Source organism: Brachionichthys hirsutus, chromosome 19, assembly GCF_040956055.1.
Source record: "Brachionichthys hirsutus isolate HB-005 chromosome 19, CSIRO-AGI_Bhir_v1, whole genome shotgun sequence".
Lineage (NCBI taxonomy): Eukaryota > Metazoa > Chordata > Actinopteri > Lophiiformes > Brachionichthyidae > Brachionichthys > Brachionichthys hirsutus.
Window position 1 is genome coordinate 3,698,203 of NC_090915.1, and position 17,353 is coordinate 3,715,555.

Genomic DNA, 17,353 nt, shown 5'->3' on the forward strand with positions numbered 1-17,353 from the left:
TTTCCGCAGCTTGTTAGAGTTAAACCGACCCTCCTGACTTCCGGCTTCCTGTCAACGCTCAGGTTGTACCCGGAGTCCAGCAGCAGGGTGTCGGCCGACGGGGTGGTGGGCCTCACCCGGGCCTTCTTGGCCGCAGGGGTCCAGTGTGTGTGTGTCTCTCTGTGGCCCGTGCCGGTAGCGGCCTCCAAAGTGTTCACGCACGCCTTCTACGCGGCGCTTCTCAACGGGACCAAAGCGAGCGCAGCGCTGACCGAGGCGATGAAGACTCTGCAGACCAGCAGACACTTCTCGCACCCTTCCAACTGGGCTGGTTAGCAAGACATAAACCCGACCAGATCGTCAGACATATGCACGATGGTTCTGATAGGACCTGGCTTCAGAGCCTAAACGCCTCTAAGCCATCAGTGTGTTTTCTCGCAGGCTACACGCTGATTGGCAGCGATGTGAAGCTGAACAGTCCCATGTCGCTGGTGGGCCAAGCTCTGGCAGAGATCCTGCAGTGCCCGGAAAGAGCCAGGGATGCCCTCCGAGTGCTGCTGCACCTGGTGAGACGCACTGATCCGAATGACGCCGCTGTATTTGTGAGCTTTGGTTGTTTACTGGTCGGTGACTGAACTGTCTCCACAGGTGGAGAAGTCCCTGCAGCGTATTCAGAGCGGTCAGTGTAACCCCATGTACACGTCGCAGCAAAGCGTGGAGAACAAGGTCTGTGTGTGTGCGTGTGTGTGTGTGTGTGTGTGTGTGTGTGTGTCTGCTGCTTCAAGCCGGTGTCTTCTGTGATGCTGGAAGTTCTCGCATCTTTTCCTGAGTACATGTAATGCTGATCCAAATTTAAGTCCTGCTTTCGAATCTTCCAAATCCGATAAATTCAAGTGTAGATCAGGATCTGTATCAGGAAGGATTTATTGGGCGGGGGGTTCCATGATGTTGTGAGGATCTATTTATTTTATCAAATTACGCAAAAACAAAAACAAATCTAGAATTGGTGTAGAACCAGGTAATAATCCAGATTTGATGGATTATAATTTGTATTTGAGGGCGTAATCTTTATTTAGCTGCTGTATGCTAACAAATGCTAAGAAACACACAAATAGGGCTCAGAAACACACAACCACCAGATCTGGTGTATTGTCGAAGTCGGAGCTTCTTTAAATGACTTCATCCACTGCTGTGTTGCTTGTGAATCAATGAACCCTCAGCTCTTTGACCATTAAGTTCATCTGTGCTCTCTCAGGTCGGTGGCGTTCCCGGGTGGCAGGCCCTCCTGTCTGCCGTGGGTTTCCGGCTGGACTTCTCTGGTAGCGGTGCTGGCCTCCCCGCGGCGGTTTTCTTCCCCACGTCTGACCCTGGGGATCGACTGCAGCAGTGCAGCGCGACCCTCCAGGCTCTGCTCGGTACTAAAGTATTTCTGTTACTGAAAATCTCCTTTTAAAGCCGTAGTAGATAAAAACGATATGCTTTCTCTGCTTTATGGTCATCCTCAGGTCTGACTCCGCCTGCTCTGCAGGCTCTCTGCAAACTGGTCACGACGTCTGAAGCTGGGGAGCAGCTCATTCACAAGGTACGGCCGTGGCGTTCAGCAGTCACGCCGTTAATCCTGCCAGGGGGTTCAAGAAGAAAGGGCCAACGCAGCATTGCAAATATTATCATGCATTTAAGGAAAATACGGACACGGAGGAGCAGCGGTTATACTCCGAGCTCCTCCCGGATGACTGAGCTTCTCACCCGATCTCTAAGGGAGAGCCCCCCCCCCCAGGAAGCTCATTTCAGCCGCCTGCACCCGCGACCTTGTTCTTTCGGTCACTCCCCAAAGCTCGTGACCAACATCAATTATCATTCATATAATCAAATCATAATTCATGCATAGTCTCAATCCCAGCAGTTATGCTGAAAAGCACCACTAAATTTCTGTTTCTTCTTCTCTCACACCCACTAAGGCGGTTAAAAGCATGGTGGGAATGGTAAGTGTTTCGTTGCTGACTTGAGTTCCAACATCAAACTGGCCAAAGGCGTCCGACAGGGACGAGAAATATCTTTAGGGTGCTGCATCAATTTGCTTCAATCTCCCGCCTGTATTTTATGTGTTGTTTATGGTCTCATGTTCGTCTCTCGTTCTTCCCTCCGTCCTTATTGCCTCTTAGCTTCATCAAGTGCTGGTGCAGTTGCAGTCGACCGAGAAAGATCAAGACTTTACACTGGCTCCTATTCAAGTGTCGATAAGTGTGCAGCTCTGGAGGCTTCCAGGCTGTCACGAGTTCCTGGCTGCGCTTGGTGAGTCCTCAAATGTGGAGTTTACCACATTTGACTTTAATTCTGAGCTCTTACCCATATACCCCCCCCGTGACGTTCTCTGTCATATAATTCTAAGCATATGCCCCCCCCCCCCCCCCATAAAATGACGAGAAGGTTTCCATGAACTAAACAGAAGGAAAGGGGAAAAAAAAGTTGCTGGTTTGGAGTTGATCTGGATCCAGAATGATTTTTTCCCCCTTTCCTCAACAGAGCCAGTTTGGGCATGGAAGCCATTTTAACACTTTACTGAGGGTTATTGTTTTTGTCTGTTTGCTAGCTCAATATAAACACTCAGAATCTGCAGGGTTTTTTTTGTTTCTTTGTGACGTTGACAGATCCTGAACAAAGTCCCCTTTCTGGCTGTTTTAATGTCTAATATTGAATTTAGAGAAATGGATACAAAACAATCTGTTTTAATCTCTGCTCATGCTCACTTCCTCATTCGGATGAATATACACAGGAGTTGACCGGCATGCTAAAGGGGGGGGGGGGGGTATGACTCAGATCCAGGAAGTGACTCTTTCTAGCTGGGGAGAGTATCCGGATCAACTCCAACGTTGGGTAAATGTATTGAGGTTCATTTCTCCACGTTGTTTCTCAGGCTTCGATCTTTGTGAGGTGGGCCAGGAGGAGGTCGTGCTGAAGACTGGGAAGCAGGCCTGTCGGCGCATCATGCACTTTGCCCTTCAGTCCCTTCTGGCTCTCTTTGGTGAGAAATAATTCCCAACTTTTTCATAACCAAATCAAAGCCGTTGTCTTTCTTCCAACCTGACGCTCGGGCCATTCCTTCTCCCTCTTTAGACTCAACGGAGCTTCCCAAGCGTCTGAGCATGGACAGCTCTTCCTCCCTGGAGTCTCTGTCATCCTCCCAGTCTGCCTCCCAGCCTCATTCTTTACCCCTCTCCTTTAGCTGCTACCCTCCTCAACCCTCCTTCCTACCCCCGGCCTGCCCCGACAACCTCTCCTGTGACGCCATCTCCGTCTACAGCCTCAGCTCCCTGGCTTCCTCGCTCAGTTTCCTGTCCCGGCCCGAGCCTGCAGGAAGTGACATTATCAGCCAGCGCTCGCATCAGCAGGAACCAGACGGACCTCGCGGGGGCGGAGGCCTCTATGCCTCACACCGGCATTCAGGTGGCCTGCCGAGGGGTCGGCTCGCCAATCACGGAGGGGCATTGGCAGGAGAAGGGGAGGAAGAGGATTACGAAGGCTACTCCATTATTAGCAGTGAGCCATTGGGGCGAGGGAGGAGGGAGTGTGACACTCTGCCGCTGCCTGCAGGACACAGACAAGGTAGAGGAGGTGCTGGGAGAGGGCCTGCTGGTTGCCACGGGTACCCCGTTACGATTTCCTCAAAGGGGAGCATCAGCACTCCTACTTCTCCTATTAAAGCTCCAGCGCTGCCCCTGAAGGTTCCGTCCTGCCTCAAACCCTGCCAGGAAATGTAAGTTCAGCAGCGGCGCGATGATTTAGCCTTCTATTAAATATAAGTGGCCAGCGAGAGCAAATTATCTTTTCTTATTTATGTTTTATTTCCTTCCAGTTAAATTCTTGGCATTCCCTTCTTGATGCGTCTTCACTTATCCTAAAACTATTGCGGTAGACAATATTCATTGCACTTTGATCATGTTTGAAGCCTGGACCAATCAGATGGACTTTGCTGGTCTTAAGTTAGGCTCATGGCGATCATAGATGATCGTGGAAAATCTCAATGATTGATTGAGAAATTTAAAAAAAAAACCGATCTGTCCACACCACAGTCCAACAGGGCTTGGGTCCGGTTGGAGCGACTTCTGTCTCAATCTAACACCTAGAGCTAAAAAGGAGAATATAAATGTTCTAGCTTGATCTGATTCATTCACTCAACTGAATTTCATTTATTTCCCCAGGTCGTCTCCTCAGAGGACCGGAAAAGAGAAGATTAGCAGCTCTGAGTCGGACCAGTCGAGCACTGAGACGGACAGCACAGTCAAGTCCCAGGAGGAGAGGACGATGCCTGCGGGACAACTGGATCCCCAGGAACTGGCCCAGAAGATCCTGGAGGAGACCCAGAGCCACATGCAAGCTGTGGAGAGCCTGCAAAAAGCAACCGCCAGAGGGAAGGCAGCAAGGGGGGCTGAGGGGAGACATGAGAGACATGCCAGGCCCCCTTCCTTGTCCACTCCCACAACCCCAACTTTGACTCCCACTGGAGGCGCACGGGGGTTTCAGCCCTCTGAGACCAGCGCGTTTAGCAGACCCCCGAGTAGAGCGAGTTTAAAAGCGTCCTCCTCTCCTCTATCTCTTTCTGGTCAACTCTCCCCCTCTGTTTCAACGCCTCCCCCGACCCGGCCTAAGCCGCCATCCCGCTCTTCATCACTGCAGAAGATCAGCTCTGGCTACAGCAGCCCGGCACCTCCCTCTCCTTCTTCCTCTCTGTCTGTGAAAGGGCAGGGTTCGCCTTCGCCCGCCGTTTCCCCAGATGTGCATTCACAGCCTCAGCATAAAGTCAGATACCCTACCTCACCTTACGCTGCCCACATCTCTCCATCCCACTCTCCTGCTGGCAGCGCCCCATCACCGGCCCTTTCGTACTCCTCTACGGGATCCATTTCAGCCTCCTCCAGCCCGGCCAACACCCCAGAACTGAACCAGTCGAAACACGACCACAAAATACAGGCTGTTCATAACCTAAAGACCTTCTGGGCCAACGCTGGCCCGAAACAGGAGGTGCCCTGTCCCGTCAGTTTACTTCGAGGTGGGAACAAAAGAATGAGCACAGTGCAGAAAGATGTTTTGGGTTTGCTCAATCTCTCACCTCGACACGAGACTGAGAAATTTGAGGATCTTAACCCAGACGAAAGACCAAATGGCCACCAGAAACTGGAGGCGAGACCCCCTCCATCTTCAAATCTTCCCTCAAACTCTAAAGGAGGCATCAGACTCCCCTCTGGGAATGGCTTCAAGTTTCTCTCCAGCGAACACTTTTTTCCATCGTCTAAATGTTGAGATAGAACTCAAACTGTTTGATTGTTGCTGTTTGTACTATGACAGGAGCTGTGCATTTGTCAGCTGCCCTACTTTTTAGCACTACCTGCTGGAAAAAAAAGGATTAAAAAGGACTGACAGTGATTTTTGTATGACATTCTGTGTGACTGTGCCTTTGTCCGGAGAGAGCTGGAAGAACGGAAAGAGAAGTCTGTGACGTTAAATTGTGTTTTCATGACTGAACCAGAGAGCAAGCGTCTCATGTTCTGTACGAATGCCTGAGAGAGGGGGAACATTTTATACTGGCCCAGATGCTCGCTATATTGGTTTAAGTTGAATTTGATTTTTTTTTGTTAGTCATTATCAATGCATATAGTTGTCTTTTATTTTGGAAAGTAAACTGTCTTTCTGCCAATTATTATGTGTTTTATAAAGACGATTAAACCGAGAAAGAATTGAAAGAAACATTTTTCATATTTTTTTAATGAGATTTAGCATTAAGACCAGACATTAAGAGGCATCTCAGTTATCAAGCTGTTGACAAATTCAAGAGTTATTTCGCTTTGTCTAGCTTTCATGGCATTAAGCAATAAATTCTGTTTAAAGGTGTGTCCATTTTTAATAAACACAAGAAAACCTTACATGGCAGAAGAGGCCATGCTTATCACAATTCTACATTATAATCCATTGTTAGAAAGGAACTATATAAATGTACACAAGAACTTCATTTTAGAGTAGGTTTGTGGTACTTGTATTTACTTCCTTGCATTTAGTACTCTTCTCTACTGAATTTCAGATGGAACTAGAATGGCCATTGGTTCAAATGCCTGCGCCTTTCTGGGTCGAGCACATGGGCTTTATAAGTAAGCAAACACTAATCCAAATGGGCAGTCGATATAAGGTAAATTTAAAGTAATGTGTATAGCTCAGTCACCTAACCTTTCCACATTTCCAAAATGTCATGATGCCAAATATATCAAATAATTATTTTTATTTTATTATTCCTTTTATTTGATCGTGTCAGATGCAGGTAAATCTGCCTATCATACTGTTTGAATTATTACTGTTTAAAGTTTAAAGGGGGTGTGGCCTGTGGGATTTTTCAAGCCAATCAGATTTTCTCAAAAGCGGAACGAACTTGTTGATGATCCGGTGACGTCAAACTCCAGCGCGCAGCCGCAGGCGGGGTAACGAAGATGGTGCTTATAAAGGAATAGTGAGTATGAAGTGCTCCTATAAAATGTCTTTTTAAGCATATCTAGAGGTTCGTTCAAATCGATCTGAAAGCCTGTTACTAAAGAGTATCGATTAGCAGTGTCGTTTATTGGATTTCGTTGGTATATGGCTCGTAAAAAGCCTGCGTTTAACAGGGTGGATCAGGACGTGGACAAGCGGGCACAGCACCGGTCTTTTTAGGCGTTGCTAGCGCAAGCTAACACTAGCTAGGAGTTATTGTGGCACAGATGACAATTAGCCACTTCGTTAAAATGTATTACATAAGTGAGCGGCGCCGTTTAGACATAAATAGTAACATTCGGTTAATTAACATGGACTATAATGTTTAGCTATATCGACAACATTAACTTGCTAGCCTGTTAGCAGAGTGTTACATCGCTTAAGTGTCGTGACGCTCAGTTTTGATGGGTGACAGATTAGTTCCTCGTCCGTCGGATTTACCATCAACGCTAGCTGGCTAACTTAGCTATGGTAGCCGGCTAGCTGCTAGCATGATTTCCTTTCAACAGACTTCATTGGTGAAGTACACGTCAATAGTGATCTATGTAAAGTTCTAGCTAGTGTGTCGGGCGGTATCACTAATAGAATTGACCCATATTTTTCTGTAGATGCCTTTTAAAGTAGGTTGAGTTTGTGAAACTACTTTGCTGCTACTTTAGTGACGCTAGCATTACAGAGTTAGCCCTTTAACTGGGCGGCTAATACTAACACGAGAGGAAAGCTGCCTCGTTTTCATAATCAATTAATGAAATGCTGCTTAAATACATATATATATATATATATATATACATTGATTCGGAGCTGGAATATTGACCTTTTTTGTACTTTTCCTGCTGAAATCGGTATAGATAACGGTACCTGTTCTAACCACTTCCCATGTATCCTCATGTTTACACTAGGCTGTAACGTTAGCTTGAATCAAAGCAGGAACAATCATAACAGAAGGGTGCCGCTAAATTGTAAACGGTAGAAGGAAACTCATTTCTACGCTGCTTAACGCACCATTGAAGTCGGTTATATCAACATAAAATAGGAAATTAACAGCATTCAGATTAAATCAAAGCCTGCTTCAATAGGGTATACTGTAATTAAGATGATTTCATGTAGCATAATTTCCATATGATGCTCATTTATTATTATATTATTATTATATAATCAAGACATTTATGTATCTCATGCTCAATACAATCAATTCAGATATAACCTTCCTCAGGTAGCTTGACATAAAACTTCTAATTAATAGGATATTGACTAAATGCCATAGAATTATAAAAGATGACTAAAGGCCTGTTTAGAAGAGAATAATGATCTGGTGATCATAAACCTTTCTCAGTATGTTGTTGCTTTAATAACAATATGTTAACTATCTTGCGAGAAGGGTATTCAATAAGAAAGCATATCGGCAAATATGTAATTTGTGAAACGTCTAAAACAGTTTTCCTAACATCAATCAAAACCTTTTGCTTGGGTCCAAATCTTTACCGTTAAAGTTCATTCACCTTAGATTTGTCAGTTCAGGCACACAAATAAAAGTGAATAATTCTGTTCTGGCAGATAGGCCTGCTTTTGTCACATGATTATCTGTGGGGTTGTCTCGTCAGTCATGCATCAGTATGATTTTTATTGGCTGTAAACTTCCTAGTAGTTTCCCTCGTGTGAGAACGATAAGAGAAGCTGTGCTGTACACACATCTATAAAAACATAAAATGATGATTACTAGCAAATGTCGATCTAACGTCGTGATTTCTTTCTTTCTTTCCCATTTCTGTCTTGTTCAGGGTCTCTCTAAGCTGTTTCTATTCATTCCTACCCTAAATATTTTTAGCAACATATCCTCTAAAATGATTTTGGTCATCACAAAGTTTTCTTTGCTGACCTACATGTACTGTAAAATTCAGCATCACTGCATATTTATAACCGTGAAATCAGACGATTTAGGTGGAGAGTCAGTGTGTTAGCCTGAATACTACGGATGCAAGTTGCTCACAATTTCCTGTCGCTGGCCACATTAAAGTATGCATGTTGCTCCTCCATAAGGGTTTAGCAATTGACGCAAGGGAGAACACGGTGAATTAGTTAACAGTGAATAATCAATAACTGGTTAATCATTAACACGTGGTTATAAGCTGGAGAGAGCTGCATCCGTTCTGGTTTCATTACAGTAGTTTATGGTCTAAGCATACGCCGGGCATAGCCTCTATTGGTCATTTTTCCCTCGTGTTTCTTGCAGAGGCCAAACAAGAAGAATATCGATTAATGTAGTGGTTTCAGAGATTAATTTAATCTAAAATGTTCAGGGAATATTAAGATCTCAGCTCTTTGTGGCAGTGGATTTAAGCCCAGACGTGACGCGGTCACGTGGATATTTCTTGATTCTAAAAGTCATGCTGTGTCTGAGGGTTTTGGCACTACCTTTGTCTTTTCGGTTGTACTGCTTTGTTCCTGTATAGCGACATGGTTATTAGTGCCAAAACATCTAGATGTGGCCTCTTGGGGCCAGCTTTTGTCCATCTTTTGTTTTTGGGAAGTACGTAGCATGTAGCTAACCCGACTCAACTCGGGTTACTTTCACCGCCTCGTGCGTGCGTGCGAAGCATGGATAAGCCACGCCCTCGTAGAGCAGATCATAAGAGTTCGGTCATTGATCTGGACAGCGGAACGCTACGGCTTAAGAAGATCATGGGGTTTTAGACAAATGAAACTAGTCTGTGTATAAATTATGTAAATTCCTTAAATTAAATGTATTGTTCCTTTCTTTTGCGGGGCTGGACGTCACATTGAGGGAGTGGGCGCCCCTCCAATTGCAAGGTAGAGGAAACTGACTTGTGATGCTTCGGAAAGCTTTTTAAAACTTGGCCTTGCTGGACACACATTTTGGTCGCTTTATAATGGACTACAGCCAAGTTCTCGGGATGACACAGTTTGGTTACCAAAGCAGATTTTGTGAGACACATTTTCCCGGTTTAGTTTCCCTCCAAGGAAGGTCCGATTAAAGCGTATTCACAACTTTTCCATTTGTGTCACGCAGTGCCGTTCGTGCAGTCCAAGACTGTGTTGTTACTAATATCAGTTTAAAAAAGGTTTCTGTGCTGTCCTGTTCCAAGTCTTCTGCATTCACGCACAAATGTTTCATTTGCTTTTCTCTCTCTCTCTCCATTCCCTGCCCCACCTCCCTTATTTCTTTCCGTCAGTCGTGTAGTGTTGCCGGTTTCAGTGGAAGAGGTGAGTACCGTTGCGTCTATGGCCTCTTTTATATTAGACAAAAATTAATGTTTGAACAGCATCCTGCAGACAGAAAACATCTGTCTGGGACACAGGACAGATGTTTTAAATGGGTCTTGATGCATCTACTGTAAAACTGCAGACTCTGTCATCTTTATAGAAATCATATTCTTTCATATCATATAGAAACTCATTCTTTAGTCACAACAGCAGTTAAAATCTGTTTAAACAGATGGAAATGTAGGCACCGTTAAAACAGGGCATGCCGTGGCACATCAACAGACAAAGGAGTAAGAACGAGAATTCTGTGGGCTTTTTTTGTGCAGTACTTTGTGGTTATTAGTGCTGCCACACCCTTCGGGATGTGTTCCTTCTTTGTCTATTTTGTCTAATTATCCCATGCAACTGCTGTGTTATTGTTCCTGTAGTTTTAGGCTGTAGATTCATCTTTGTTCCTCCCCTTTCTCCCAGTATCAAGTAGGGCAGCTGTACTCTGTGGCTGAGGCCAGCAAGAATGAGACGGGAGGAGGAGAAGGCATTGAGGTGCTGAAGAATGAACCTTACGAGAAGGATGGAGAGAAGGGACAGTACACGCATAAAATATACCATCTAAGGAGGCGAGTCTGACAAACGGCTTTTAACTTAGCCCGGGTTTTGAGAAAGCATCGTTTTTAGTGACAGAAATCTGCCGGGGGCGGGGTTCAGAGGCCAAATCGTAGAAAATGATCTTCACTTTTCGTCCTGGTGAAAGAAGAGACTTTAATCTTTCGGTGCTTGCATAGTCATAGTACAAAATATTCTGTGGGGCTTGAAAAATAGGGTGAATTGAGCAAAAACTGGGGCGCGCCGCTTCAGGCTGAGCTGAAGATGGCTGGCACTAAAGGGGTTAAAAATAACCATTAACTTGTAATAAAACTAGTAGCACAACTAGATCACGCTGCAGCTCGCTGGCCGTTCAGCTGTCTTACTGTTTGCAGAGTGATTCATGGAGTTGAATGACTTCCTCTTTTTCCCTCATGCGGGGTATGAACCAGAGACGCTGCTCTGTTCAGACACCTGGACCGGTCAGGTGGTACAAAGCCGATCAATAAGACGACAGGCCCACTTATAGACCAATGTCCAAATCTGAAACGACCAAGAATCATGCAGGCTAATTCTCTCTACTGTGTTCGCTGTTAGCTGATGTTACCGAATCCAGCTTTGCTTGCGACCGTCACTGCACTTTTTTTTTGTAAACATGCAGGTGGGATTGTTATTTTTAGGAGAGGTCAACATATCCAGGGTGTTCTGAAGCTTTAGCTCACAATGTTTGCACCACTTCTGCAGGATGTGCTAGTTTCATGAAGGCAGGCGCGTTATACTGAGATGACGGTCATCATTTTTACAAATGACTCCTCAAATATCCTCCTGAAGCTCAGCTGCGTCGCGTCGTGATGTCTGTGAGCAGCACAATGGGAACGGGACACAAAGGGTCATCCCACTTCTGGTCACATGTGTCCTTTGTTTATTGTGCGTCTGGTTCTTGATACCAGCTCATCCTCGACTTCCCTGGCCATCTGATGGATTTCCTTATTCTTTACCAAATCCTAAACCTCTACGGTACTCTAAATACTCTGATAATAGCTTTTTCTCGATTCTCGGTGAAGCTAAATCATATGTGTGTTTAAATTTATGAAGCGAAATGTTATTGTCTGATGTGTCTTTCTCTTGTGCAGTAAAGTCCCGGGGTTTGTGAAGATGATTGCACCAGAGGGAGCGCTAGTTTTTCATGAAAAGGCTTGGAACGCCTACCCATACTGTCGCACTGGTAAGTTTATCCTGAGGAACAAGTCCCATCAGTCCCGCTGTTCTTTTCCCCGGCGGTGTGTTTACATGAAAGTCCTTGTTGCATCTATTTAAATGGATGTTATGAAATACTTTTCAATATGCAGTTTGAAACTTTGAAAGGCTGATGCTGATTTTTTCTCTTCCCTCCTCCTCCTGTTACAGTCGTGACGGTGAGTCATCAATTATTTTTGTTACATTTTTCAAGGCCTCATCGTTAAAGCAAAATATTATTTTGTGATGTATTATGTCTTGGAGATTTGGAAACTAAAAGTTGTCAGAATGACGCAAATAACTGTTTTAACACAACAGATACAAAAAAAAAAAAAAACAGCAAAAACTGAGTTTGTTTTACGAATGAAATAATAATCATAAGACTTTAAGCAAACATTTGGCTTTTTAGGGTATTTTAGTGTCTATATTTTGATTTCACAGGATAGGAAAAGGTTCATTTCTTCCTTACACAGTTGGCGGATTGGTCGGGTTGTAAAATCCTCGTAATCTATAGATGGCACATAAATCGGTTAATTAATTATTGACAGCACGTAAAGCGAGACTGGACAAAGAGCCAAGCAGCCCTCATCACTGAGTGGTGCACCGTCTCATTGCTAATTCAGTCTAAATGACTAGGGACAGGTTTGAAATGCATCTCCCAGAATCCATGTTGGCAGAGGTCGTCTTTTCATCCGTCGGTCAGGCGGGCGTTTCTGATTGTCCGTTACGGTTTGGAGTCGGGTTGGATGAAGCGATCTCTGCTTCTGCTGCTTTTCAGAATGAGTACATGAAGGACGATTTTATGATCAAGATCGAGACGTGGCACAAACCTGACATGGGAACGGTAGAAAATGTGAGTAAACACCTCGTGCTACATTTCCATAATACAGCATGAGGGCAAAACACACGTGCAGTTTATAATGCAGGCCCTCTGTTGTGTATTGATCTGAGCCAGAGATAATCCCAGCAATGGCATCACTATGTAATAATTGAGACCAGCAGGTGCAGGAGAATAGGCTCAAAATCTGCCTGTGTGGTTTTGGGTTTGAGTCTCATTTTCATAAAGGAAAGATTTGAATAAAAGTGGTTTCCTGTAGCCGGATGTCTTGAGCTGATCTGTTTGTGCTCCTCTTTCTCCTTTCGTTCCAGGTTCATGATCTGGACGAGCAGACGTGGAGGAGCGTGGAGGTGGTTCCCATAGACATTGCAAATAAAGAAGAGGTGACCCAAGGGGTGAGTTGGACTACGCCCATGAAGAGCAGGGTGCAGGTCATGTTTGAGTTACTGTGAACTGTTCCAGAGATCAGGAGCAGCCGCCACAAAGACCTCAGAAATCAATGAAGACATACAGGAAGCCAAACGAGATGCACGCTAACACCTTTAGCTTAGAGGCTACATTGATGAGTCTAATTTAGTTGTGTACTAAAACGGCATTGGAGCAGATGCAAGATGTCTCTCGCCGAAATCTTCAGGAGATGACAAAAAAAAAAAATTGCTTTTTTTGATTTTGTGTTAAACTGTCCCTTTGACAACCCACCTTGTGATTGGTAATCAATTCTTCAGTAACACTTCCTGGATGGAGGCTGAATAGGTTCGCCTGTCAGCCAGTAATACCTGAGCCGTCATGTATCTTGAGGTTTGACATCGTAAAGGAGGATTAAATCTGTTCCGTCCAGGTGGGTCACAACCTTTCATCTATGGACTAATGACTTAAGTGGATCAGTAGGTTTAATCTGAATGTCCATCTGTTCCAAGTATTCTCCACTCTTCCCTCCATAGATTAAAACAACACAGCGAGCCTTGAAGTCAGGCGTTGTGGTTGGTGATCCTTTTCCGTCCCAGTATCGGAGTCCGAACTCTAATGCTTTATTTATTTGTCACGAAGCCCGTCGTTGATGGACCTTTGGCCAAATCTTGACATTCGGCGTTTATTTTTATTTTTTATAAAATCCTGGATCTGTTTGGATGTCTTGACAAAATATTTCACTGAAATGAATGAAAAACCATCTTGTTTAAACTGAACAAATAACAACATTAATAAATGCATAGATTTATTTTCTTTGATTAATGAGGGGAGGTTTTTTTTTAAACGCTTACTAAGTGATCAACTGCCGCGATCTTTGATTTGACGGGCCTTTTGTTTTCTTCCAGGACTATAAGTCGGAAGAAGATCCTTCTCTTTTCCATTCTGTGAAGACTGGCAGAGGGCCGCTAAGCCCCGAATGGAAGGTACGTGACGTAGCAACAGGAAGCACGGACGCAGTAACTGTTCGACACTGTGACGTTGACGGTGCAGTCTGTCACATCTGTGATTACTGAACCATCGAGTTCTCGTCCTTCACAGGAGGAGGTGAATAAAGATTGTCCTTGCATGTGTGCATACAAACTGGTCACTGTCAAGTTCAGGTGGTGGGGTCTGCAGACCAAAGTGGAAAACTTCATCCACAAGGTAAAGCGCATCCTGTCCTTTTAACTCGTATTGCGTGTTGTTTAATCTTTGGTCAACAGAGGGAGACATTTCAGTGTTTCAAAAAATGAAAGCGTCTTCAAAACTGGCCGGGGAAGAGTTAATCAAGCGGATCTCTGTCGTTGTCCTGCTGGGGGACGGCGAAAGTGATTCATGGACTGAAGACGGGATTCATGAGACCCGTTGTCGGTCTCTAAACGACGTTTGGATCAAACGTCTTGTTTCCTTCCACAGCAGGAGAAGCGAATTTTCACCAACTTCCACCGGCAGCTGTTCTGCTGGATTGACAGATGGGTGGGTTTGACCATGGAGGACATCCGGCGGATGGAAGAGGAGACCCAAAAAGAGCTTGAGGAGGTAAATCACTTCAACCTAACATTTATAGATTCATACAACTGGGATTATACCCCCTTCTCTCTGCTAGTCAGTGACTCCAGATGACCTGAAAGCTGAGAAGCTCGGACATGACATGGATATTTGTTTGGAATAATGAATGAATGCTCTGTTTTGACCAAACGGCTGGAGACGAAACAAGATATTTAATCCCCTTGACTTTACTCCTTAATGTCACATTAGATGCGTCAGAAGGGAGATGTGCGAGGGACCTCGGCGAAAGACGAGTAGCGACCTGTCGCTGTAGGTCAAACTGTAGAGACAGGCTGAGTAAGTCTGAACAGAAAGAGGCGGCGGCGCTGCATGGATCATTCTCCACCCTCTTCTAGATGCTGCTGTCTAAAATAAAACACCTGTTGGCTTTTCCAACCTTTCTTGCTTGACATCTTTTTTTACCGCTGTATTATGTTGTCATTATAATCTTTCCATCTCATGGCCCCTTTCTCTAAATCTGATTCATTTATAGGGGGGGGGGGGTAACAGTATCAGTGCAATGTATGGGTGTAATATTATTCCATATTATCATGCCCCAGAAGCTGATATCTACAGTAGCGTATCATCTGCATAGCTGTGAACATTAGCATCACGTTGGCTGATGGTGTCCCATAACCAAGCTAACTCTGTTAGCGGAGCTGTGTTATTTTCCTGCCTGCTGTTCATCAACACGCATTTCTCACATTCTGCCTTTTTTTTTTCTCTCAGCTTCACTCTGTGCTTTCATTTTATTTTCTCATTCCTCCTGATGTTCTGCGATCGTGGGCTGAACGTTAACCTCGCTAGGATGCTTTTCCCCCGCATGTCTCATAGCCATGATAATATCAACAGCCCTGCAGTCTCGACGAGCAAACTGACCCCGAAACGTCTCTTCTCTCTCCAGCTGCGTAGTAAAGGTCCGATTCGAGGCACCAGTGCTGCTCATGAGCAATGAGGCAAATCACCCAAAACCCTATCATGATGATGTCATCGGAGACGCGACCACCACCACGATGGGGAAGCGGCCCTGATGTTGCCTCTTCTCGCTGTCTCACATGATTCATGGGGGGGTTTGACTTGATTGGTTAACAGTAAGGTACAGATCCTACCCCAATCACAAGCCTCCTGTTCGCACGAAACATTTTGCAGACACAAAAAAAAAAGAAAGTAAAAAAAAAAACCCTCTTTGCACAGAACGTAACTTGCCTGGTGTGTACTTGTTAGTTGATCATGACAATGGGCTTTGTTTTTATTCAGGTGTGGAAACCGTGGCTCAAAGTCAAGCCTTTTAAATGAATTCGAATGTTTTTAGTACACAACTTCATACTGAAATTGGTATAAGATTACTAGCAGATATTGGGCCATTTATCCCCATCCTCCCCCTGTATTATTATTATATATTTTAACCCTTGTCTCTCCACTCGGTATTCTCGTTACTCTTGCCCCGAGAAAGCTCGTCTCGACCTCCTCCCCCTTGTCTCGCTGTCTCCTCTGTTTTTTTTTTTTATGTAGCTCTAAATTCGAAGCCAATCCGCGGCTAGTTATGAGCAAATCTAATGCTCCTGCATGCGAGTTCTCCATTCGCTGTTGTTTTCGCCACTCATCACGGACAGCAGGCGCCCCCCCCCCCCACACCTTGCATGTGGCTCAAGTGGACAGTGAGCGAGAGGGTCTGTACAATGTGCTTGTGTGCGTCATCAGCTGCCTTCCTTCGCTCTTAAAGGGCCAGCGCTCGCCGGACTGAGACGATGACGTTCAGCTTGATGTCGCCGAGGCCGGCTGAACTTGCCTCACGCTGTCGCTGCATGTCTTCTCCTTCGCTAGGGCCTCATCTGAAGGGCCTTCACTGAGACTTTTTATTTAAGTAAAACAAATGATGCGCGTTGCGGCGTGCATGATTCAAGGTAGTCTTTTTATATCTTTCTCAAACTCCCGCTTCCTCTCAATTGACAGCAAATGGATCGAGGCAGATGCGAAGTGTTTGTTTCCGAGCAGTGTAGCTGTACAGTTTTTATTTTCGTCATGTATAGTGTTTTTTTTTTTTCCCCAAAAGCTTTTCATCTTCCTGAGCCGCAGGAAAGTATGACTGAACGTTTCATCGACTGTTTCTAGTGTTCTTCGACAACATTTTTTTTGAGTACCGGTATTAATGCTTGGATGATCTTGAAACGAGTGGCATTTTTCTGCTGCTCTTTTCCTGCATCACCAGTTTCATGTTATCACCAAACATTTCTGAGCGCATTGTAGATCCTGGTGGGCTCTAGGTAAAATACAAAGACGGCCACGGATGGACTTTATTGGATTGGGTATGATCATGAGGTTGTTGTTGTAACCAATCTGTATGTTTTAAAGAAAGATATAAGTGTACTTTGTGATAGAAATGGACTGACTGTACATAAAAAAACACTTACTTGAATGGGTTATTCGCAGCTACAAAGCGTCGTCAGGTCTACCATTCAATACTGTAGTGATAAAAGTAATTTGTGATGTTTTCAGAGCAGCTCTGGAAGAACAAACCGGTCCACATTCTGTCGATCATGTACCTCATCCGTGTGTCAGAATGCACAGCTAGGAGACGTGAAGGATGCTTCACCTGTACAAGCGCGGTGTGGAGCCATTCTTGATTTGCTAAATCAACTCCAGATTCGGGGTCTGCATGCTCAACACTTTTTTTGTCCTCCACATTTTCCTTTCTTCCGTCTTGTTCGATCAGGACTCGAGTGCTTTTGAGAAGCTCTTGACCTGCATCAGACAAGAAGGGAAATGCTTCAAAGGGTGGCTTCTCCTCAGCATTAAACTTTGTTCAGCTCGACCTCAGAGGAGTGCTGAGGAGTGACAGGCCTGGCTGCGTGTGATGATGAAGAGGAGTCACCTTTTTAGACTGGAATGGGCTGTGTGGTGTGTGTTTTGTAGCATCGGTGTCGCCAGCCAGGGTGTGACTGAAGGGGGAGGGATGGATGCTTCGGGAACAGATGGAGTCCAAAATAC

The 17,353-nt window shown here is 44.9% G+C and overlaps 2 protein-coding genes across 2 annotated transcripts in view; both read left to right on the forward strand.

Annotated features, from left to right (window-relative positions):
• Positions 1–5,832, forward strand: part of ttc28 (tetratricopeptide repeat domain 28) — a 45,309-nt gene extending 39,477 nt beyond the window's left edge. The window contains exons 26-35 of the mRNA XM_068753363.1: positions 63–310; positions 421–545; positions 628–705; positions 1,235–1,394; positions 1,485–1,561; positions 1,938–1,961; positions 2,142–2,271; positions 2,894–3,001; positions 3,094–3,733; positions 4,179–5,832. Of these exons, the coding sequence (XP_068609464.1) occupies positions 63–310; positions 421–545; positions 628–705; positions 1,235–1,394; positions 1,485–1,561; positions 1,938–1,961; positions 2,142–2,271; positions 2,894–3,001; positions 3,094–3,733; positions 4,179–5,277 (2,689 nt within the window). The 3' untranslated portion in view covers positions 5,278–5,832. The remainder of the gene's footprint in view (positions 1–62; positions 311–420; positions 546–627; positions 706–1,234; positions 1,395–1,484; positions 1,562–1,937; positions 1,962–2,141; positions 2,272–2,893; positions 3,002–3,093; positions 3,734–4,178) is intronic.
• Positions 5,833–6,442: 610 nt separating this feature from the next.
• Positions 6,443–15,804, forward strand: pitpnb (phosphatidylinositol transfer protein, beta). The gene is made up of 11 exons (XM_068752688.1): positions 6,443–6,472; positions 9,684–9,714; positions 10,186–10,331; positions 11,430–11,521; positions 11,704–11,711; positions 12,311–12,385; positions 12,682–12,765; positions 13,684–13,761; positions 13,877–13,981; positions 14,234–14,356; positions 15,270–15,804. The coding sequence occupies exons 1-11, from the start codon at positions 6,453–6,455 to the stop codon at positions 15,318–15,320; spliced, it is 813 nt and encodes a 270-aa protein (XP_068608789.1). The 5' UTR covers positions 6,443–6,452; the 3' UTR covers positions 15,321–15,804.
• Positions 15,805–17,353: the final 1,549 nt, after the last annotated feature.

Bases quoted from the DNA above. Each gene is read 5' to 3' on its own strand.
- pitpnb (XM_068752688.1), top strand. From the start codon at position 6,453: ATGGTGCTTATAAAGGAATA. The intron at 10,332-11,429 runs GCGAGTCTGACA...TCTCTTGTGCAG, and splicing joins AAAATATACCATCTAAGGAG to TAAAGTCCCGGGGTTTGTGA. The intron at 12,766-13,683 runs GTGAGTTGGACT...GTTTTCTTCCAG, and splicing joins AAGAAGAGGTGACCCAAGGG to GACTATAAGTCGGAAGAAGA.